Source organism: Phalacrocorax aristotelis, chromosome 13 (assembly GCF_949628215.1).
Source record: "Phalacrocorax aristotelis chromosome 13, bGulAri2.1, whole genome shotgun sequence".
In the NCBI taxonomy this organism is placed as follows: Eukaryota; Metazoa; Chordata; class Aves; order Suliformes; family Phalacrocoracidae; genus Phalacrocorax; species Phalacrocorax aristotelis.
This window is the reverse complement of record NC_134288.1, coordinates 8,164,602-8,188,739: the sequence shown is the minus strand read 5'-3', so window position 1 is coordinate 8,188,739 and position 24,138 is coordinate 8,164,602. Positions and strand designations below refer to the sequence as shown.

Here is a 24,138-nt window from a genome sequence, read left to right as displayed (position 1 = left end):
TGTGTGATGTTGCAGACCACAATTTTACTCTTTAGAACCCTGGGGACGGGTTCTGTTTTTCCTCCTCTGGCAGTTGATGACAGCATCATGCTATGATAGTGAAGCGTCCCCTTTTACTTACTATGTGTACAATATAATTTTTTGACAAATCTCTAGTGTGCTGAACTCTGTCTTCGGAAGGTAAGTAAACTCTATTTCTTAAAGCAGTGTTCATGTGTGTAAAAAGAGACCAGCGAAACCCCATACTTCTATTACTTATACTTACTTAGTTTTCTTATGTGTCTCTTCAGAATTTAGATTATCTAATCTCTGGAAACTGAGATAACTGGATGGACTTACATAAGGACAATCTACTTATTTTTCTTGCCGCCTACTTTCTTGCTTGGTTTATAATTCTGTATCTATGTTATTTAAGGTTGACTCTGTTATTTAAGCTCCAAGTCCCAGGTTTAAAGACCCAAGGGCTTTTTAATCTCTTCGATTCCACAGTTTGTGTTACATGTGAGCCCATTTCACATACTGCCCACTGTATCATTTCTGTTGTCTTATCCCTCAAAACAACCAACTTAGCAAACATAGCTATTCTTATTTTCATAGTTGCTTTTTCTGGTAAAAAAAGGTAAATGAAGTAAAAAACCATAGCCTCCAGTTAAGAAAAGATTTCAGCCTTGCTGTTGGATTATCATTATCAAGTATTCAGTCAAAGAATTAAACAAAAAATTAGAAAGTTATGTCCCACCAGCCACCTAGGTTGAAAACAACTGTATTGGGTTTAATACTTAGCCTGCTACTTTTGTTGATTTGTTGTTCTACTATCTAGAAAGCAAAATGAAATTAATGTATTTTGCAGAGTTGTAGAAATCACCCAGAAGTCTTCTTGACTACATGGAGGTAGCTAAGAACAAATCCTTTATTTTGTGCTTCAATTAAACAAGATGAGCTAATTCAGAGTTTGAGTAAACTCAGAGAAGAAAAAAGATCCAGTAATTGTCACGGGGTAAGTAAACCCAGTTTCAAAATCACAAGGCAAATATATTCAAATTGGCTATATGGTTTCCTTTTGTGTGTTAAAAGACCATCCAAGACTGAGATTTTTAATTTGTTTATTATTATATTATTGGACATTGTATAAACACAGAATAGCATAGAGGCTATCTAACAGAATTTAGGATCAAGTAGACAAGATAGATTCACTGTGGGGAAGAATGATACCCCATAAGCAGTGCAATGGCATCAAAATGCATTCATTGTGTTCTTTTGGGACCTTGGAATGAGGGAGGAGAGATTACTTGGGAAAGGATAAACTGGAAAAGACAGAAGAGGGACATGCATCTCATCAATATATGTTCTCCTTAACATAAAGATAATTAGGTTTATATCAGGTCAATAGTTTTATTTAATCTGTTTATTTCTGTGCCTTTACCCCCTCCAAACACTGGGTTCCTCATCACATACCTAAAGCCTTGGACCCACAGGCTTTTCAACACAAGTGCTCACTGCCCAAACCTGCTGTCCCCTAGGGACTCAGTGCCTCTGCTTCCTTACCATGCACTACCTGACAGTGGGGCTCTTTCACATTCAGAGCCTGGTTCCTTGCACCAGTCTTTCCACCTCAGTTCTGTCTCCTTACACAACATCTCAGTCACCCTCCTGCCGATCCCCTTCCTATACAGTAAAGCATTATAAAAGTCAGATGGCAGAAAATGGCTTTTGGAATGATGGAGTGTCAGGTAAACTTGTAGGTAAATCCTGAATTGCTGGAGGTTCTTGTTTTGCATTCTGCCTGACATACAGGTTAGAATCTATAGGTGATTTCTCTCTGCAGTCTTCAGCCACAGTCATATGGCAAAAATGAAGTATCATCTGGGTATGACCAAAGTGAGGATCACAGAATCGTTAAGGTTGGAAAAGACCTCTAGGATCATCAAGTCCAACAGCCAACCCAACACCACCATGGCCTTCTAAACCATGCCCTGAAGTGCCACATCTACATGCCTTTTGAACACCTCCAGGGATGGTGACTCCACCACCTCTCTGGCCAGCCTGTTCCAATGCCTGACCACTCTTCCAGTAAAGACATTTTTCCTAATATCCAATCTAAACCTAATCTAAAGGGTGATATTCCTTGATTATTTTTGGGCCCAGGAATACTTGAGAGTAAGGGAATGAGGTGTTTGAGCCTGTCTTGCTGTCTATCTGTTCTTAAGATACAGGTCTTACAAGACAAAGTACAAAAAGATCAGGATTTCCAATGTATGTTTGTAAAATATTCTCTTTATGCTAAGATTTTGCCTGTGCAGAATCTTCCTAAAGCTAATGGAATTCCAGTTTATGGGGCATAATCTGAGAAGGATAATGACAGATGTGAATTAAAACGAAGTGCAAGATACATATATCAGATATTTTCACTTATTATTTACCTGAAAGCAAAACTTAAACACAACAGATTAAACAACTGGCATGTAGTGACAAGCAAAATAAGATCCAATAGCAACAAAATATGTAAACAAACAAACAAAACACTCCCCAACAACAACATCTAGTTAAACAATAGTAACTGAGATTAAAATTACAAGAGCCTTTTAATCATTGTCCATTTGGGAAGAAAGGAATTATTGGATCACAGCTAGATAGATCTAAGCTCTATCAGAGCTAAGGAGGGAATTTTTCTGGCACACTATAATTTTTCATACCACGTAATAGTTTTAGGCTTTCCTCTAAAGTATATGGTCCAGTCATTTTTGCAGACAAGTCTCTAGATGAATGATTAATAGGTTTCTGTACGGTATTTCATGCTTCTCTTTCCTCTTCATAAACCCCTGCAAAACAGGCTTCTGTTTTGTAGGAATTAAAACTTGGAATTTAGTCTTTGCATAAAAAAGTTTTACAAAATTGGAACTGTGCAAAAAGAACATAACCTTTGTAGCATCAAATGTACAATAGTGAATTCTTAGGATTCTGTGCTACAGTTTGAGAACAATCTGCCTATTTCTTGACATTCTACTATCTCTGAAAAAAAGAAAACTGTGTTAAGAACTTACAGGGTAGGTCATATATTTGGGACAGGGGAAGTGAAGCAAGTACGGATTTGTGCCCCTGCCCTATAATTAAAATTCTCAATGGGAATCATGCATCCAAAAGAAATTTATAATGAAGCAGCAGCTGAAGTAATTTTTTCATAATACATAACTGAATGATATTTATAGAGACTTAAGAAAGGCAGGAAAGGAACAGGTACTAGGTTTTAGGCAACGTGTAAGAAAAAAGCTATCTTGCTGTTTTGTGAAACAGAAAAGTAGAAATCCGGTTCAATGCCTGCATCTGGTAATCAGTTTCTGGCTGTTATGTAATGATGTGAAATTTCTGTGGTGACTGATTGCAGTTTTTATTTAGGATCTATTAAGCAAATAAATAGTCTACTTGCAGAGCAGGTGGAACAACTGCTGCATACATTAAAGCAGTAGTGCATTCTTAAGAGATCACACGTTGAATACAAGCTCCTGCATCGCTATGGTTTTATGAAACCCTTTGTTTCATTCTGGGACTTGTTCCTCCTTTCAGGCTGAAAATCTGGTTGCAGTCTAGTATCGCTTCTTTGTTTCGAAGGGTGACTATTAGGTGACAAAGTGATTACAAATTAGTTTGTAAGACTATATTTAGAAAATCAAATGTGGTTACTTTTTTTGTCATGGTGTGAAATGTTTTCTAGAAGGGAAGGAGGGGTAGTGAATTAGAAGTAGAATGATTGTTTTGGGGAATGGTTATTTAGAAGACCCAGATTATGGTTTTAATACAAAATTATTTTCCAGTTTATTTTCTAGTGCTGTATTGACTGTACAGTTAAAAAGAGGTAGGGTTGGAATGAGCTTTCAGATCACAAGAAAAACCCCATTCTTATTGGTGTTTCAGTAAAGGCTTTGAGTTAAAATTTGCTATTTATAAATCCTATCAAATGTTATTTTACTATTGTAGCATGGCATTAAGATGCTTTTGATGGCTAAATGCTTATATTTTTCATAGTTATGCCGAAAGCCTCTATTTGTTGGTATTAGGTGGGCTGTTCTTTCTAAGGTATTTTAGAGGTCCATGTAGTTGAACAAAAATGGAGAGATTGAAAGGATTTTGCTATTTAATGTAGTAAGCAGGTTCTCCAGATACTGTCAAATTTTTGTCTGAATACATTTAATATACATTAGAAAATCCCCCAAACCTGTACATTAGTTTATATTGGTTGTAAAGCCCTGTTTTCATGTTTAGTGCATTTCATATATATCCACTTGGCATTAAACCTGCCTTGGTTTACAACATTTATATTTACCTTGTTTAAATGGTAATAATTTAATCCACTGATATATACAATATAATCACCTATTTCCACATATACCTTTATGCATTTATGTGTTGTTTCTATTGTATATTTCTCTTTTGGAATGGAGTTTGTGTCTCTGGATATGCAGTTCTTCAAAGAACAGCTTCCAAGATCACCAGCTGATTAAAACTATTATATTAGAAAGTGTTATCTCAGAAATTACATTCTAGAAACTAGAAAATGTAAACACTTCCATTTAATGTTATGTTGTCCAAGTAATACCTGCTTTTAGAAAGCTTTTTCTACAGCTTGGATAATGATAATTAATTGGTGACTTAGGTTTTCAGGCTCTTACATTTTTGGCCATGTCTGAGGCAGATTTCATTTCAAACAAAACTATTTTAGGGAAAAATTAAGCTAAAAAACTCGTAAAACATTTCCAGAAAACACTTCACATTTGCATTGTACCTTGTAAAAGTATTTATTATCATTGGTATGAGTCTATCCTTGTAATAACCATTTGCTTTTCCTCCCTGATGGGTTAATAATATAGCAGTAAAACAAACAGTTGCACTTTTAACTTATTTTCCCATTTTTTAAATGACTGGCTATAACAGAAGAATAAGCACAATATCTTCAAATGCAGTATATACATCTGTACTAGAGGCAGGCTGAGAGCCTGGAATAATTACCAATAGGATATATGGAGATTGCCATTTGGCAATCTGAACAGCCAGAGGTCATAATGATGATTCAATAATTGGTATTAGTTGGTGAATAACTTTTTTCCACTACATGTTTCACCGCCCAGATAACATGAATTCTTTATTGTCTCATGTTATTTCTGAGTAGCTCAAAAGTGCCACCAAAATGTAAATAGGAATGAAAGCACAGGTTAGAACTATTCTTTTACTTCACAGCTAGAAAAAAACACCAGGCTTACTTTACCTGAACTTTAAGAAAGTTTTAGACTGCATTAGTAGAGAAAAACATACTACTGTGCACATCACAGAAACATTCAGGCTGAAATGGGCCTCAGGAGGTCTCTAGGCCAACCTCCTACTCAAAGCATGATCAAGTTATGAGGTTAGACCAGGTTGCTTGTTTGAAAGCTCCAGTGCAATCCAGTCTACACAATAAAAGAAAGTAAGCCAGCAATGATGTTCAGCCAGGCCTTTATAACTCTACTATAACAAGAACAATGAGCCATGACCATTTATTAGTAGCTATCTCTGTTTACCTTTGCCAGACTGGAGGCTATGAAAGCCTGCCCGGCTTTTAACAGAACAAAACCCCATGTGTTACTTTGTATTAAGATCTAAATTGAAACTTTGGCAGCAAAATCTGTGTATCACAAATAAGCACCATCCAACCTGGTTTGATGAAGCTATGTTGTTACAAATCACAGCCACGCTGACAGACAGGGTTTCTAGAATGAGTGCTGCGCTCCCTACTCTTAGCTTTATTTCCAAAGAAGCCCTTGTCCCATCTTGGTGCAATATTATTTGTGTGCCTACAGAGTGCATGCCTGTATGCTCCAGTGCTAATAGCACTATGCAGAAGCAACGTACATTGCTTGTTACAGAACAGACCTTGAAACTGAAGTCCTGGTTCTATCCCAGATCTCTCTCAAGCCTATTAACTTCTAATAACTTATATTGTCTAACTTTTTTTTTTTTGGCTTGGAGGTACCATGTAGTTTAACTAAGGATTAAAAAGGCTTGTGTTTTAAGGCCTTTTTCCTACCACCAAGGAATCATGAAAACAGAAGTCAGCTAAAGAAATACCGGACAATTTCCAGAGGCTTTCAGATGTTTACACTCAAAAGGAAGATGGAATGCCCACGTTTTTTTTCACCCCAATGTTCCCTTCTTTCATTTTCCAAGCTTATCACTCAAACCATAATACTGAATTTACCTTTTCATTCACAGGGGGGAAAGTAATTTATTCTTCCTTCTATGTTTTTACCATTTGTTAAATGGGCAGATTAATGCTTTTATACAGTGTTTTGCATAAAAAACAAAGTATTGATAGTTGCAAAGTAGTAACAGTAATACAAGAAAACAGACTGAGACTGCAATTGGAAAACTCTTCCAGTTCCCTTCAATATTTCCACCCCCATTTCTTTTAACTGTTATTGTTCACAACTTACTCAATAGACACAAGAGGGGCTTAGATACATTAATAATTTTTAATCTGCCTGAAAAATTTTATTGTCCTTGAATGACTATAATTTACATACATTGAAAAAACAGATGAATGTCCTGGGTGAAACTCCGGGCTCACTGGAGATAATGGAGCCTGGATTTCACCCTAGGGTTTTATGTAATAAGCTATTAAAGTGACATTTAAATAGATGACCCTGCAACGCAAAGAGTAATATTTCATTCATGCATTAATATTTTAAGTAGTCTGTCAAGGAAAAACTAATGACCAGAAACAGTTGAAACTGGAAAGAAACCTTTTGTTTTGTTTTGTTTTAATCTGATGTTTCTAATCTTTTATGTGGATGGATAAACTCCCATTTTCTTTAGCATTCTAAAGATTGTTCTACCTAAGTCAATATTCATAAATATATATGATGCTTTCTTGGAAATTCGCTGTCTCTGGACTAGTGTGTCAACATCTTGCACTGGTATTGCTTAGATGTGCAATCACTTAGCAGCAAATCTCCTAAAATGGGATTAAAAAATAAAAAAAAAATTTAATCCACTGTCAACCTTTATTACTCCTAAAAATGCAGTAAAATACAAACTTTAGAAGGGAATTGAAAGGAGAAATTTTTTTATCCCAGATTTATTGTCATTATTTACTTCTATTCATATTACAATTTGAAAGTTTATGTGAGACTATTGCAAACTATGAGGCTGAGATCACACATATGCAATTTGCCAATCAAGCCTGGGCAGCGCAGACAATAATAGCTAAGTGCCAGGTGCACAGAAACTCTGATAGATTTCCTTCATGAACTTTTTTTTTTTATTACTTCCCCCCCCACCCCACCCCGTTAGTTTTTATCCTAAAGCAGGGAATATTCTGTCACAGTTGATGACCAATAATATATTCTGTATAAGCATCTGTTCTTATTCTTCATAAATAATAGCTTAATCTCTTTTCTATGCAATGGTTACAGCAATTAAGCAGTAAAGAAAAATTGAGAATTAATAAGTAGAAACTATAGAGAATTAGTGTTCTTATAACTTGTATAACCTAAACCCACAAAAGCAAATATGGAAAAAAACCTAAAGAATCTATGTTCTTCACTTTAATGTCCAAAACCAGATCTCTTGCCACTGTAACAGTATCAGAGAGCAAGACTGAACAGTGTAAAGTTAACTGTATTTCTTTTCTGTTACTTTCTTTTTCCCACAAAATCTGTTATCAAATTATCTTCTCCCAGCTTAATTGCTTACTCTGTCAAACAGCCAGTGAGGTATTAATGTTGGGAAGAAATGTTTCCTGATTGTGTGCATGTACAAAACAGTGAAACATGTAGCCTATAGTATTTTAGTGGCTGAAATAATGTAAGGTGCATGCTTGAGGTAAGAGGAGGAGAAATTATTGTATGTACTGCTAAATGACTTTATGCTTCTGTGAAATAATGATGTGTATAGCTTAAAAGTATTAATTAGCGGAATATGATACAAGATGTGTTCATCATGGCTCCCACTGTATATATGTTAGAATTTTGTAAGGAATTTTGTAAGTGTTTTAGTCATAGAGAACTGTTCCACATCTGCTTTATCTATCTTTCTTCCTTTACTTAGGTTCATAAGGTTAGACTGTTATGAAAAATATTGTTCTTTCCTGTTACATGGTAACCACATAAATATTTTACCAATGAGATTAATGAGGCATCAATAAAGACATCTTTCTGTAAGAAGTAGCATTGCATAGAACTTCACAAACCAGCTGTAGTAGTTCAAGCCAGGTGAGCTAGTAATGAATTCTGTAAATTCTTGTCTGTCTGCCTGGATATATTAATTCTGACTGTTCTGTATAGCTTGTGTGATAAAAGCACAGCATCTCCCCGAAGTGAGTGAAAAACTTAATTCCTTGATGTTCCAGGAAGCTATTAACTCCAGCTATGTCATATTGTCTAAGATTTTTCCAAAGAGTGGGATTTAGCTTCCTAAATAGAGGGATCTAGTGTAATTTTAAGCGCGTTCTGGGAGCTGAGATGTCTTCATGGGGCTGATGCATATGACACAGGACTTGTAAGAGACTCTTGGCCTTGGGGAGTAGAAGCTAGAGGCCACATGGGACATTCTGGAGCATCTACAATATTTCTAGAAGTCTCTCTAGTTGTCTGAATTATTCTGTTGGCATAGGAAGCTTTTGGGGGGAGCGGGACTAAAAGTCCTTTGGCTTTTTAATTTCAAAGCTGAGCAGCTCTCATGCTGCAGACAGGTGGAGAGATTTATTTCTAAAGCACTATATCTTTCTTCTTGGAAAAGTTGATTAAAACTGTTTGTAGTACAGGTCTTTTCTATCAGTTTAGCTGGCAAAACAGTGTCATCATGCCATCCAGAGGAGGATGAATTTTATATTTTGTTTATATGTTCAATGTTATCAGGGTGAGGTGGCTTCCCCCACCACCAGGAAAAAAAAATCTTTAAAAGATACCAAGAAAACCAGCCAGAGGTAAGAAAAAAGCATTTGTCACTGGAAATGAACCTGCCTCTAAGCTCAAGGCACACTGTGCATGGAATTTTTAAGTAAATTAGATCTCTAAGTCTGTGGGGTTACTGCAGAGAACACAGATATTCTGAACTAAGCTATGATGTCCTTTCTTGATTAAGTTGTAGAACTATAATAGTGTGATTGTCATACTACTTGAATGAAAAAATTTCTGTTTTCTAAGATATATGGGAATATATTCAGTTCAGAATGAATTACATTCTGGTTGCAACTGCTTACTTCTAACGTAAATAAAAATGTAGATTCAAAAGCTCAAAGACATCTGCCTGATGGTTAGTCAGCTTTATAGCAAAACTAAATTTAAATCTGACATATCAAAGCTGAAAAGATCACATGTGCTTTGTGCAAGACTACTAATTGTGAACGTCATCCAGTGTTGACAGAACTTTGAAGAAATTAGAGGTATGTTCTGAGGGCCCATATGCCTTCCTTTTCTCCAGAAATTGTTGTCAGGGGTATGTCGAGCTCTTCTGAATGTATATTTCTTGGAGTTATGTGAGTGTCCCCTGGTGGTGGTTGCCCCAGTTGCCTCAGTATTTTCTGTTTGCTGCTGCACCGTACAAGAACTGGTTTGCTTCTAGCCTTTGTGTTTTTATCCATGTTTACAAAGAGTTGTTTACATAGTACTAGATATTTAACTGTAACTTTTATGGCAAAAAACATGTCTGGACTGAGACTTAGCAATGATTTCAAATGCTTTGCATTTGCTTGTTTGTCTTCCTAGAATTAAATTTACACATGACGTGTTTGATGTGGCTAGAGGAAGATAATGAGAGGTATGAGAGCTCTTCTCCATCAAAGCACAGGACAGACTGTTCCATGGTTACCTCACTAAGAAAGCATTGAACACTGCTTACTAGGGTTCTTCTGGAGGCCCAGAATTGTGACTGCTGATATGAGCCATGCAGGTCAGTACAGGATCGCTCATCCATAGTCTTGGTGTTGACACTAACCCATATATGAGTTTAAACACGCTCTTTGATTGCTTCTCTTCATGCTGCTACAGTAGTAGATGTATCCCTTGAGGAAAACTTTACCCTTGGATTTTTTTTATGGTTATCAGGCAGATCAGTGAAGTGTCTCTGCTAAAATCTCGACGTGAAAATGAATATTGAATATTATGCTAACTGTTCTGAATAGCGTTTTCTAGATATGAGCGATTATTTGCCCGCATTTTTTTTTCCCAGTGTAATAACGTGGAAATGAACGCTAGGGGATGCTACACTTCCACCAAAGTTGGCAAACTAGATAAGGAAAAACCCGCCAGATCTCTGAAAATTTTACCATCCTTTCCACACAAACGGTAAGGAAAACAGCTTTTGGTCATTTGATGTAATGGGATTATTTTATTGGAATGTATCCGACTGAGTAGAAATAGGTAATTTCTTTGTTCTGTACTAAACGTCTGGGGAAAAAAAGGCCTTATTATGAATGTTAAAAGAAGTTTCTTTTTAAATATCTATCCTATAGAACCATCCAGATCAAGATCAGGATCCCATTTCAATAGATTACATGCAAAAGTAGGTGTAGAATAGTTCAGATACACCATATATAAAGTTACAGAGTTGTTTAGTCTAGGGCTCCAATCCTAGAAACTGTCCTTTGACAACAAATACAGAACAGTTTGCAGGTTTGAAATTTATTACAGGACAAACCTGGCTGTTCTGCACTAGAACATGTTTTTCCTGTAAGTAATTTACATTGTTTTCAAGTGCTTATAAAAACTATACAAAATAGAAATATTTAAATGTTGGACAATTATGCCAACTTTCATCATATTTTAATGTGAAGAAGAAAATAATGTAAAATGTATGTAGATGACTTATTTAATTAAAAAAAATAAATCATAAGAACAAGCGGGAATGACAACCTTACCTTTCAAGGTAAGAAATTGCCTGTAACAGCATTTGCTTTACAAATCTTCGCAAATAGAAGCAATGTTAAAGAGAATTTTTAATTATTATACATGAGTTGCATAGGATAAGGTTTTTATCTTTTAAATTATACAGACAGCTAGCTGTGTTTCAAGTTTTCTGCTGATAGCCCTGCCTTATGCAGCCTTGCTGATCAGCTTTTAAAAAAGAGCGTAGCATTTGTTTGTCATACAGTCCCTTTGTTCTTTTCTGGGTTGTCAGAAAAAATGTCAATATCAATTTTTGAATGCCATCTGAATTGCTGGTGGTATTCTATGCTATCCATCCATCAAGATCTAAGTTTTCCTAAACCAATGCATACACAAATAAGTAAACCCAAGTGTTTGCTGCAAATACACTGTGGGTTTCGTGTTTCATGGTTTTGTTTTGGTTTTAACATGGACTCGCACAGTGAAAGAAAGAACAGGCCAAGTAGTGCTGTAAGGTTCATTTTGCTCACAGGAATACAAAGAACTAATCTTACCCGAAACACTGTAGATCAGTGAGTAACACTGAGAAGTCAAAGCACAAAAAATCCAGAAAACTGGCTAATATTTGTATGTAATTTTCTTTTTGTAGCAGTAACTTTGAGGAAAAGTGGGAGGTACAGTTTGAACTGATCTAACTGCCCCTAGCTGTTGAAAGGGGTCATCTCCTTCCCTCCCTCCCTCTGCTGTTCCTGGCTGCAGAGTCTAACCCACCAATGCAACTAGTTTTTTTGCTGATTGAGCAAACTGGACTGGCTGACTGCAGGGGTCTACAAATAATAAATCCAGTGAGATGGAAGAAGTGGGAATATGTGGCTGGGAATGAGATTGGTAATAATGGTACCTATTTCAGTGGCAATAAAGTCTTATATAAAACTTAGCCATCTTGTTTAATTAAATTCTTAGGCCTTATTTGGGATCTGGACCCGAAATATATGTGCAGATAGTGTCTCTGGTTTGATAAATGTCCAGTTTAGAAAGCATATTGTTAATCTTTGTGAATTAGTCCTTATCTTTACATCAGGTTCACAAGCATGAGCCTACAACAATGTCAACGAGTTAATAATCTGTATCCACTTTAGATTATTTTGGTGGGGTGAGTTGCAAGCATCTCTTTTGCCAGGCTTTATTTAGGTCATGAAAATTATTTTGATTTGTGTCCTAAAGTTAGAATTGTTGGTCTAGTTTTTCCTTTTGTATTTTAAGTATTTTTCTGCCATCATATAACGATGAAAAATGCACTGTAAATCAGAATAGTAACAACTAGCAAATCTTTTTTTTTTTTTCTGAATCGTGTTTTTCTGCTGTGATAAAATATTTGCACAGTGCTAAAATATTTGCACAGTGCTAATATCCAGGACTGGTTGTTTTCCCAAAACATTCTCACATCCCTCGAAAGAACAAGCAGTTGTCTGGATGCACAGGAGAGATTAAAAATGTGCAAATTGCAGGACTGGCATCTGAGTGATTTTAGAAGAAATAAAGCTGAGAGATAGAGAGAAAGACAGTAAAACAAGGGTCACAATACTAATTTTATCCTCCACCAGTGAATGGATGTTGCATAGAGTTGCTTAAGAAATATTTGCAGAATTCTTTTCCTCCTCTGCGAAATACCTCGGTATTTCCTGAATTACTGACACTCTGAAATGCACAGTAACATCACAACTTGTTTTCAGTTGGCATTGTACTGCCTGGAATGTTATATTCTAACATATCTTTCAAAGCCAGGATTAAGCAAGACTATTATACAAGAAGTCAGAATAATGCTTTATAAAAGGGTAAATGGACATTTGTGCTTGAGTTCTTTTTGGACGTATAGTAGCTTAAACACAGAAATACATTTATTTCCCCTATACTTTTATTCTGTTGCTCCTTATGTGGTTGAAATGTTGCATACAACTTCTCTTTTGCATCCCTAAACTCTGCAGACTGGTCACATAGTTAAGACTTATTTGTGTACCTAATTAACACACACTTGGATTTTATTATGTTATTGGCAAGTAGACTAAATACAGCATGACTTCTTCTGCCCTTTCAGAATTTTGTTTCTTGATATGGGTATAGATTTCTTTACAGTAAGCCTCCCTTTCAGAAACAACTTTACAGTGGCATTAGCTCAAGAGTGTCCTCATTTCTGTCACCTGATAAGGAAGGCTCAGTAAACATTGTCTGTAAGTCCATCAGTGCATGAAAAATAATAATCTGTAAAGGTGCTGAAATGAATTCAACAGTTTATGCAGATGGTAGTTAATGTGAGTGAAATGGGTGCTAATTATGAGCGTGTCTTTCACCTGGCTTCAGAAGACAAAGCCACAGCTGGAAAACGTGTTGCTTCTTTTCAGAGACATGATTATATTTCAAAGGCTTTCTTCCTTCCTGCCTTTTCATAAGGTTGAAGAGACAAGGACATATCTACAGTGTCATTTGGGCATGAAGAAAACATAGTTAATAGCACAAATGCGTTGAAAATATGGATGCAGTGCTTGATCACGTAGTTTCACAAAAATTTTTTAGTGGTAGTGATTGTTTAAATTGTCTCAAGCTGCTCACTCCTGCTCTCTCAATCATGCCACTACAGTTGTTATGGCACCAGCATTGTGAATTATTGTGAATTGGTGCCTTTCCTGGGTTAAAGTTAACACAGTAAATATTTGATTCACTGATTCTGTTCTCAGTGTAATCATACAGACAGTTCTGCTACAAGTGTGACTGAGCTGAGTGCTGTGGCTGGAAGGAATGGTGAGACGCTTAAGCCAGTATGTCTAATTAAAACCAAACCAAACCAAAACAACCAACACCAAAAATAACACCTTAAAAAAAAGTTGGTGAAACTGGGTTAAGCCTTTGTGAAAGTGATTACTGCGCATTGTGGTAGAAAAAGAAAGAAGGACTTTTTGCTGGTGAGAGGCAAACCACAAAAATGAGATGAATATAGCAATTGGAATGGCAGATAGGGAGGAGAAAGGTGTGAATATGCAGACCCTTAAAGCTGAAGCCAAACTGCAAAATTTAGTGTGTCGAGGAGCAGGAAAGAGGTTAAAAGTGAGAGTGATATAGTGTAAATCTGCAGTGGGTTGTGATAGATATAAGCCTGGGATAGAGGAATAATCACTGTAATAACAGATATGGTTGTAATTCCATCACTTTATACACTTGGTATGAGCTTTAGCTGGTGGAGTCTTCTGTGAGATAATCAGCTTTAATTAAACAAAACAACAAAAGAAGTCATGTACCTCATTACTGTTAACCAAGTGATTCTTGAATGTAAAAACATCAGAAGAGAAAAAGAAACCATAGTAATATGACTAGCGTTTAGCATTATCCAGACCTGGTCCTAAATAATTCTTCCCTAGCAGTAATGACTTTCTTCTGTTTTCCTGGGAAGGACCTTCATGTCAGAATAAGTGCTATATGCAGGATGTCTCACACTTGGGCATTAGAATCCCTTTGCAAAACAGAGACTTCTTTCAGGACTTTGTGCCTAGTTCTCATGCAGCATATCTACATTCCCATAACCGCCGACCTTGCACGTGCAGTGAGTTGGACTCCTTGCCTTGTTATCACAGAGTAGGCACAATAAATCCAGTCACTCCACAGGTGCAGTTCAAATGCGTGGTGGATGTGCTTTAGGTCTGACATGGAGTATCTCTGCATGCGTCTCACAGCTGCTTTCCAGGTAACTGAAAAAGTATTTGGCTGCATATGAAATATGAAATAAATTGTATCTGTTAGGCGTTTAATATACAGTATATAATTTAAATATGTAATAATGAAAATCTTGTTTTATAGAGGATAGGATAGCCGACACCCCAGCTCCCAGCTGTTGTATCTTGGAGAGACTGATTCAAACTGGGGGTGAAAGGGATGAAATATGTGGGCTTGTGGGCTTATGGGCTTATGCTTTAAGATAACATAGGCTGTAGCACCTCTCTTAAAAAGCTACAGCTGCTGAAAGAAAGGGCTCAAGGGCAATTTTCGCCCCCTTCCCAGATATTTTTGGCAGATGATTGAGCGTGAAAGGAGATTCCCTTTAGAAGGAAATGTACATGAGGCAGTTGCACATGTACATATACTAAAAATGACTATCAAGAGAAACTTCCATCATGCACCAGATATTCGGTGTATATTACAAACAAAATCAGCTTTTTAATCGGCAGACAATGAGAGACTGTTGTGATCCAGAACAAATAATGTAAACCAAAAGTATTTGAAGATATTGTTCAGAAGAACAAACGCATGCATGTGGCTGCAAAGCCTTTTAAGCTTATGGGCAAATCAGCTACCTACTTGGCATAAACGTATTCTCCAGTAGTTTCTGATAATTTACAAAAGTATCTGACCTCCTTAGGCAGTTCACTGATTTTAGGATCCAGCTCACTTTTAAAAATTTGGGAACTGCCTTTGTAGACATTTACTGTTGGATTCTGTATCAAATGTCACTCTTATCTTCTGGTCTTTAAGCAGTTACTGATAACTTTGGCAGATTCAGGACAAAAGGGAAAAGGTAGAAAAAAATCTTAAAAGGAAAGACACTGTATTACAATGTTTCATGTTCTTATCCTAGAAGTTAGGGTGGTTAGACAATGACTTGGAAATCCAGGAGCAAGCTACAAGCCCTTAATATAACTTCTTTCCCCTGGTTTTGGCGGGTTTATTATTATTATCCCTGGAAAACATGACATTCCCCTGTTGTGTATCTGTTCAAAATGATATTTTTAAAGCTCTGTCTTTTGTCCATCACCTACTGTTCCCTCTCTGTTAGTGATGATTCACCCCCTACAGGGGTACATATCAAAACCCCCGTTCCTGTCATACAGACAAATCTCTTCCTTACTGGTAGTCGTTTAATTCTGAGGCTTTCGGTATATATTAAGTGGTGTAGTCCCTTACCACACTGTGGTGCTTCATGTGCGCACTTTCTGAAGATTCTGCCTGGCGGGCAGAGTTCTTTGCAAAGAACTCTAAGCATAGTAGGTTGCACTTCTAACATTGTTGTCTTTTAATTTCCTTTTGACTGAATTGTGCTTTCCATTCTTCCTTTGGTTTCTCTCTTTAGACTTTTTTTTTCCCTGCCTCACAGCCCTGTTTTCCCTTAACAGCTCCAAAGCATTGAAGAGGACAAATACTAGCTAATCTAATCTCTCCGCCCTCTCTTCTACTTTAACAGAGCTTTTAGTTTACCCTGTCTGTCGTCTTTGTTTTCTTTACCTTTCTTTCCCTTCCCCCTCCAAAAAATTCTCCACTTCTATGTGAAAGAATTGGTCGAGCTGAAGTAGGACATGCAATCATTGTGATTTAACAGACAAAATCTTCTGAATTTTCTATAAGTACCCCTGTGTTGTTATACCAGACTTGTACTTCCTTTTGCAAAATATGTGTATGGTCAAGAAAATAGAGAGGAAGATATTTCAAGCTGTCTTATTCTGATTCCTCACAGAAATCTTTTGTTTACTTTGGCAGAGTAGCCTAGTGGCTGAATACAAATGCTCTATTCTGCCTAATATACTTTCTAGGTTTTTGTTCTTGCTTGTGACTGGAGGTTTGTAAATTTTTCTTTTGCATTTGGGCCACCTTTTCCTTAAATCAAGAGGATAGGACCTCAGGCCTTTTCTAAGGCTTCTGCTATCTGCTGCATGCTGATTCTTTCTGATAAGTCCAAGTGTGTCAGTTTGGCAGCATTCCCAGTCACCATCAGCATTACTGCATTCCCAGAGCTGGATCTTGCTTAGCACAAAGCATTGACAAATTCAGTGTATTTAGTTTTTTTCTCTTGCTGTATTTCATAGGGATTTTGATTATTTTTTTTTATTAGAATAATATTAGAGTAGAGCAGTCAATCAGTGAGCATAAATGTTAATGGCTGACAATCCTCACATTTACTGCATGGAGGAATCAAAATTTGGATGCTTGTGGGGGGTGTGTGTGTGATATCTCTGAGTAGGCCTTTAGGTATGCAATTAAAAAGAAACCTGTCTTGAATGGTTTGAACTGTTAAAACTGATGCAAGTATGCACTTGAATGTCATGCACTTCCACTGTGTTCTTGCTGCTGTAGTGGGCTGTTCCATTCCCTTTATAGCACCACTCTCTCTAGTTTCTGCTACATTCCTAAAACAGAACAAACTGCCAGTGTAATCCATGAGCCTTCCTGCTCCCTGCCCTGAAAAACATTGCCAAAGCTAAAAAGGGAAAGTGCTTCCAGCAGGGACTCCAGAATTACTTATGAGATGAGAATTTATACTCTGGACTGTTAATCCGCTGTTGCAGCCTAAAACGCAAGAGCACAAAAAATGTAAGCACAGTGATAGGATGGTTTGGCAGCTTTCCTGTGACAATGATACCTCAAGAAATAATCTGTACGCAGTATGGGATAATGCAGAGTAGGTTTATTAATTTTACTGAGTTGCATAGTTATGAATCATGTCGGCTCTCAAGCAAAGAGGTTTGTGTGGTAAAGTAGTTATATCGTGAAAGGTGCTGGTTGGAGCTAAGGGAGGGCATTAGTTTTATTTGTGGTGATTGCTTCTGAGATCATTAGCACTCGAGTAAATGTAGAGTGAAGTGCATATTCTGTTTGCAACTGCCTTGATTTATGGGAGAGGGTTTTCTGTAATCGGTTTTGCACAATCCTAGATCTTGCATGCTGTATTGGAAGACTGTTTATCTTGCTTTGGTTATTTTCGCTCATTATTTAATAATTATTGTTTTAGTATTAAACTTCTCCCTCTACAACTCAATTTTTTAAAAAATAAATAATCCTTTGAAAATATACAATATGCTTCAGAATCACCTTTTCATTTCTGGTTTCCATTGTAATTTATTGATGACTCTGGAATGATAATGCTGAACTACCTAATACAGATGCAGAATTTTGAACTAAAATGTAAAGGCTTGTTGGGGCCTTTCTAAAGATTTGACCTTTAAAATCTTTTTCTGGAGTTAAGACTTTCTTCCTTCCTGGCACAGCGATAAATCCTCCCACTTTCACTGCATTAGGAAGAGAACTGAATCACATTTTTTGAATCAAATGCTTGGGAATTGGCCCAAGATCAAACTGGTTTCTTACATGCCGTTTTCTCATTTTGGTTCATTTGCAGAACTTTAGTAAAAGATAAAGGGTAAAGCAGAAAAACCTGAAAGGCCCTGTTAATGTTTTTGTGAAAGCAGACAGATAACTTGCCACGTAGCCAAATCTACATGTTTTCAGGGCCTGACTTGTACCTTAAAAAGTCCCAAGTCCTACAGGGTTAATAGACAGGAAACTGCAGCTGCAGCCGACTCATACGGAAGTCAGATTTTTGTGTAACAGACAGCCTGGGCAGGCCGAAAGGTGGGGGCCGGGGGGGATTTGAGAATGCAGGATCTGGTGTGATACTGGTATATTTGCTTACGCTCTGCAGCGTTTTCAGAAGCAGGGAGGGCACGCACTGAATGGCAGCAACCCCCTGTGATAATGCCATTTCAATTGTATAATAGCTTTTGTGGAAATGAGACATGAAGTTTGTCCTATTTAAGGCTCAGCTTACCATAGTATCTAAAGAAATCACACTGTTGGTTTATGGTTGCTACGGTAGGTGCTAATATATTTAAATTCTGGAATAGGAGAATTCTCTCAGAATTTTCAGTGATTAATTTCAGTCCCCACTGTGCATGTTCACTTTCGGTATGTTTTGCTCTTTTTCTGTGGCCTTGCTTTGTCCGTGCAAAACATTGCAGAACACCAGCAAAGGGAATTTAGCTTTTTGTTTTTAAAGAATAGCTTTTGTGACCTGGGTGAACTCTTCCTCCTTCAGGTTTAAAGTACCCAAATGCCTTCAGTAATGGCACGTTGAGACACATTTGTTCAGGCAGGCGGTTTGCGATCGCTTCCCTCTGCTTGAAAATCTGTGTGTTTTGTACGAGGAGTGCACAGTTGGGCTTTCTTTTCGAGTTTCTTTTGCTGAAACGGGCCTAGCTTAGCCTGTCTTCTCTATGCTCAGGATGGCTCCTGCTTGCCAGAGCTGCACAAAGATAATCGCTCAGGAAGTGTTTCAGCCAATCCCCTGAAGCTTTACATTCAGATTTACTGAAGTAGCCAATCCGGGATTAGCTTTTATTAGGAAGACAGATCATCAAGCTGAAGTGCCAAGCCCTTTCTGCCTGAGTACTGAGAGCCTGTCCTCCATGTTTTATAAGTATTGACATAACACTGTGTTAACAATGCATCCACAGAGGTAAGCCTTACTTTTTACATTTTTTTTTCTCTAAGGCCTATGAGTTGTGGGTTGAGAGTGTGATTCTCTGTGATTTGTTGTGCAAAACTCACACCACAGCACTTTATTAAGTTGGAACTGTTTAAATTTGCTTTCTTGGGTCACATGGTTAGTAGCCATTAGCCACAGCTTTATTTTGCAGACTGGCAAAACCTTGGCATACCTACTTCTTCACAGGAGGATGGTGTTTTTAGAGTTTATCAAGATCCTGGTGTTCCAAAGAAGCTTTCTGTCTCTGAGCAGTTTGCCAGCACTATTGTCTGTTGTGTCACATGCCTGCTGAAGAGAAAATGGAAGCTAGGGAGCAGATGCATTTAACTGCCCTACAGGGAGTCAAGCAGGGATAATGGCAGACAGAAGAACAGGCAAGTTTACCTTTCTAAACAGTGAATGGAATAGCTAAGATAAGTTATCTCTGAGAAAATATGGGATTTTTAAAAACCTAGACATCAGCAAAAAGTGCTAATGGTAGATTGTAGATATTGGGCCTAGGTGGTGGTGTGCTGTTGCATCATGTTTTTTATGCAGCTTATCTTAACTTAAAATGATTATTGAACCTTTTTTCTTGCAGGAGTAATTAATACAATGCATTTCTCTTTCTGAGGGGCAATGTATGGTTAATATTTTGTTCCTTTAAAAGGGAGATTTTATGCTGCAGATTTTGGAAATGGGTTGCTGCTCAATAAAATGCAGCAGTACATCTGTTTACTAATCTGATTCTTTATGGAAAATGTTTTTGAACTGTTAGCTTTCTTATTTTACATAGTACAAATAAACTAATGTACGTTTTATCTGTGCCTTTTTGTTTTACACTGTATCAGCTACAGTTCTGTGTTGTGGAGTCCAGAGGATATAAAATCATGTGTGGTTCATGACAGTAGTACATGTTGTTCGTTCTTGCTTTTTTTTTCTTCTTTTTTTTTAAACTTTTGGTTTAATGCTACGTAATTATTTCAAGAAATTCCTTTTTGATCAATTCCCAAATCTGCCAGCCTGTTGTATCTTCTTAACTGGAAAAATGAGATGGGTGCTTGAACAGTTGGTAAGTAAGCAGCATGCTACTCTCTGAACATTTTTAATAGTTTTCCAAACATTTTGTTTTTACTGGGTCAGTTAGTCTAGTAGATGAAGTAATGTTAGTGGTTAGTCATATGAAAAATCAGATTTGCTTAGCGTCCATTTTAAGAGGCTTGTACATGTAAACTGTTCCAATTTGAATGCACTGGTTTTTTTATAATTTACCTCTAAAGTTTGAAGCTTATACTTCCTGTTTACCTCAGGCCAGTGAAAAATATGCTACCTGCTGTTTGTTCATAGATCATTAATTACCCCGTTTGTAGGCTAAAGCGCATTTTCGTTGATCCTTAGGCTTTTGAGGTGTGATGAAAGTGCTAGTACTCAGCAATGTAGCGACCTTGTGAAGTAAATAATGCTTAATGAGCATATGTTTCTGATATTATGCAAAGTATAATATCAGATAAACTTGCTTGATTTATAACTAATTTAGAACATTTTGTGCCCTTTATTAAGATTTTAATTGTAGCACTTGCGTGCTTGTTTTAACAGGCTGTTTTCCAGTGATCACCAGTGTTGTTACAAAAGCAGAGGAAGGATGCTCTTTTGTGCTTTTAATATAATTTTTGCACTTGTTTTAACAGTCCATACACTTTAATGATTTTAGGAAAGAACTTAGAGCTAACCTAGCTTTGCAAGTGACTGCACTGAGGCACAGTTACATGCTAACTTTTATAGAAGGCTGCAATGTGTTTGATTACATTCTGTAACATAGCAATTTACCTCTGGTTACTTGTTTGCCAGTATGAGTATCTTACCTTGAATACCTCACTTTGCTTAACAGCTTCGGCCCCCTCCCCCCCCCCCCCCCCCAGCCCCCCTTCAAGGATTAGATTATAAGAATGTCTAGTTCAGTTCACAACCTGAAACACTGCTGGGTTGTACTAGACTTTCATGTGATAGCATGTTTGTATACAATTTTAATGCATTTTTCAACATACATGAAAGTGCTAACACAGCTAAGAAGTTATTCTGGTTTTTGCTCTTCAGTTGCTAAAAACAGAAATTACATTTGGGCATAATCTTCTAGCAGTAGTTTTGTACACATTAGCGGTTTACTTTCAGTCTTAAATAGTGCACAACATAATATTTCTTTAATACGAGGAAGCAGGAGTAAGTGATCTGCAATCAGAAAGCTTGCATTAAAATGGCTCCCACAGGTTTTGTGAAACTAGGATCTGTTTCAAATCTGCACCTCCAGACACACTGCTGACAGTGAAGCTATTTGTATAAGATGCCCTTGTGCATGTAATGAAACATGGCATCGTGAGTCTGTTAAAGTTCACTATTTTTAATCACTCAAATATAATTCTTTTATAGTTCACAAAAAATAAATGTCTGCATTGCAGCAAGATGTCTGAGGCAAGGTAGAGACAGCAGTGTTGTTTTCAGATCAGCCCAATCGCGCTGCTCCGTGGAGTGCTTGAGCCAATAGCAGCACAGGGTAGGTTAAAGATTGACAATTGCAGTGGCAAGACTGAGAAAGGCCTTCTGGAAATTTCTGCCATCTTTGTTCCATCTAAGTAAAGCAAATTCAGCCAAGCTGAAGAATTTCATATATTTTTGGTGCTTTGTCAAGGTATGATGTTATCACTCACTTTCATAGATTGCATAGTAAGAAAGCACTCTCTGCCGGTTTTTTTTCTGCTGTTCAGGACAGATGGAATGTGGGGTTTTGTTTAAGTGATAGATGCAGGGAAAAAGCAGGTATGCTTTCCACCCAAGATTTTACAGGACTGGATCTTGTTAATATCACAATTAGACAGGACATGTATGAAGCAACATAGCTGAGGTTTATTCAGCTTGTAGCAAATGGCCATTATTCTAATGTAACTAGCAGTTAATCGTATAATTGCACTTTAAGTTTTCTGGCTTCTAAAGAGTAATTTGAATTGCCCAGGATGAGTATGATTAGCCATTATTATTTAGTGCCAACATCCAGTTACTATTCTAATTAGATGGACAAAGAATGCAGTGGGGGAAAAACAAAGGAGCAATCGGGATTATAAATTATGATGAAAACAGTAGCTTTTTAAAAGCTACATGCCTCTTTCATTCTTTGCAGGCAAACTGTTTTAGTTGGAAGCTAAATAGTGCTAGGGAAAAAACTGAGGGATTTCTTTAAACAAATGGCACTACTTAACATATTGAGAATGAAAAAAATGCAGAGTATAAACCACTGCAAATGTGACATTCCCCCCCCATCAGGCAGGAGTATTGAAATGTAGGGGAAAACCCATGTTGCTACTAAGGAAGCATGTAATAAAAGGAACTTCGTGCTCAAAGATCATAAATAGGTAGATTACATTACAAATTTAGCCCTTTTATCAGTGTCCACAAACTTTGATTGGCTCGTCTTCCTGAGCTGTCTTCCATTTTGTGATATCACTTCTGCTTTTTTTTTTTCTTTTTTCCCCCTTCCCCCTTTTTGCTTTGTTTTCAAGTGTATTGGCCATGTGGATCCAGTGGCTGAAAAGTGATAGGTCATGGTCAGTTTTCCATAGTAATGGTGCAACTCCAGCATAATGGGTTAAAGGGTGATAAATTTCAGTAAAAGCTCTCCTCTTCTCTGACTGGAATTCAGGGCATTAATTTGAATTGCCTCAATATCTTGGGAGTTGAACATAACCTTTGTCCATGTAGAATGTAGTAGACAGCAATTTAAAAATTTTGTTATTTGTGGATCCCTAATACTTTTTCCCATGAGCATGTGAATCCCATTATAGGGAATTTAAGCCTGTTAGACTAGGTTTGATTTACTAAATTATTGTCTGCAAACCCCTTACTAGTAGTACAGTGGCTTTGAGGGGTCTGCAAACCAGAGACTGAAAACTGTCGTAGCAGGCCATTGAGCTTGGCCCTTTAAATTGTATTTAGAATGTATTTTAAATATATTAATAAACCTGTCTTGTATTCATGGATTAAAGTCTTATTTAGAAATAGCTACATAGGAACTGAGTTTTATTTATTTAATAGAAGTTATCTGTCGTTCTTATGTTAACCCTTTATTGCCAGTTGTCATAGCATCTGTGTTTCATACTGTCAGATTAAAACCATGCTGTAGCAGGATGTTAACATCCCTAATTTAGCCAGTATAAACCTTTACTTTCAAACATGATTGTTCTCAAATTATGTTTTTGGCATCTGAAATCTATGCTATTCTGGTTGCCTTGCTTGGGCCTCAGCTCCATAGTTTATAGTCTTAAAGAAGACTGTATGACACCAAGGATCTCCCTTCCTCCTCTGATTTTCTCTTTTGTGGAGCTATTTGAATGCACACTGAATAAAAATAAGGTTTTAAAAAGAACTTAAATGTTCTTTAAATATATATATATTTACTTTGCTTGTTATCAGAGGTAACTAGCTTAAACATTGCTGTATGTAGACATCTGAACAAGCATTTTGTGTATGTTAATTGCTGAATACAAACTGAGCATTTTGCAGGGAATTCTGCAAAAGGAAACAAAATGTGAGGCGCTCAAACTGGAGAGTGAATCTAAAATTGAGTGATTTCCTTAGTAACCTGTGACTTCACAAAACTCCCTATCTTGTGCCCTTTTAGTTAAACATTTGGATGTCAGGTGTCCTTTTGTCATACTTTATCATTTCTAATATTTAGATGCTTGCTTCGAATATAGCACTGCTGTTTAAACAAGAGATACTGTTATTGAATAAACTGCTACCATTTTAGCTACAGTACAGGAATGAGGCAGTGCAGTGCTGTCAGACGCCATTTTAAGAATCCTGCATAAATAGCATAGCTACCGATGAGTAAGAGACTGTTATAGGTGAGTGCTTATACAAAGCTGGTATTTATTCAGCAATGGCATGCAAATATTTTTTTCAAATTTTTATTGAATGCAGTTTTTTGAAATCATTATTTAGAATTGCTACTCACAAATG

General features: G+C 36.9%; 1 protein-coding gene across 10 annotated transcripts in view; it reads left to right on the top strand.

Annotated features, from left to right (window-relative positions):
- Positions 1-24,138, top strand: part of ZMYND8 (zinc finger MYND-type containing 8) — an 82,570-nt gene that overhangs the window by 1,823 nt on the left and 56,609 nt on the right. For 8 of the 10 annotated variants that reach the window (XR_012663047.1, XR_012663046.1, XR_012663045.1 and 5 more), the window contains exons 2-4: positions 851-997; positions 9,735-9,918; positions 10,198-10,313. Coding sequence is in view for 6 of the 10 variants with exons in the window: in XM_075108989.1 (XP_074965090.1) it covers positions 9,913-9,918; positions 10,198-10,313 (122 nt within the window). In the remaining 4 variants the exon portion in view is untranslated. Of the gene's footprint in view, positions 1-850; positions 998-9,734; positions 9,919-10,197; positions 10,314-18,893; positions 19,123-19,338; positions 19,527-24,138 lie in introns of those variants that run through there. The other 2 variants (XM_075108993.1, XM_075108992.1) reach the window with 2 other exon arrangements.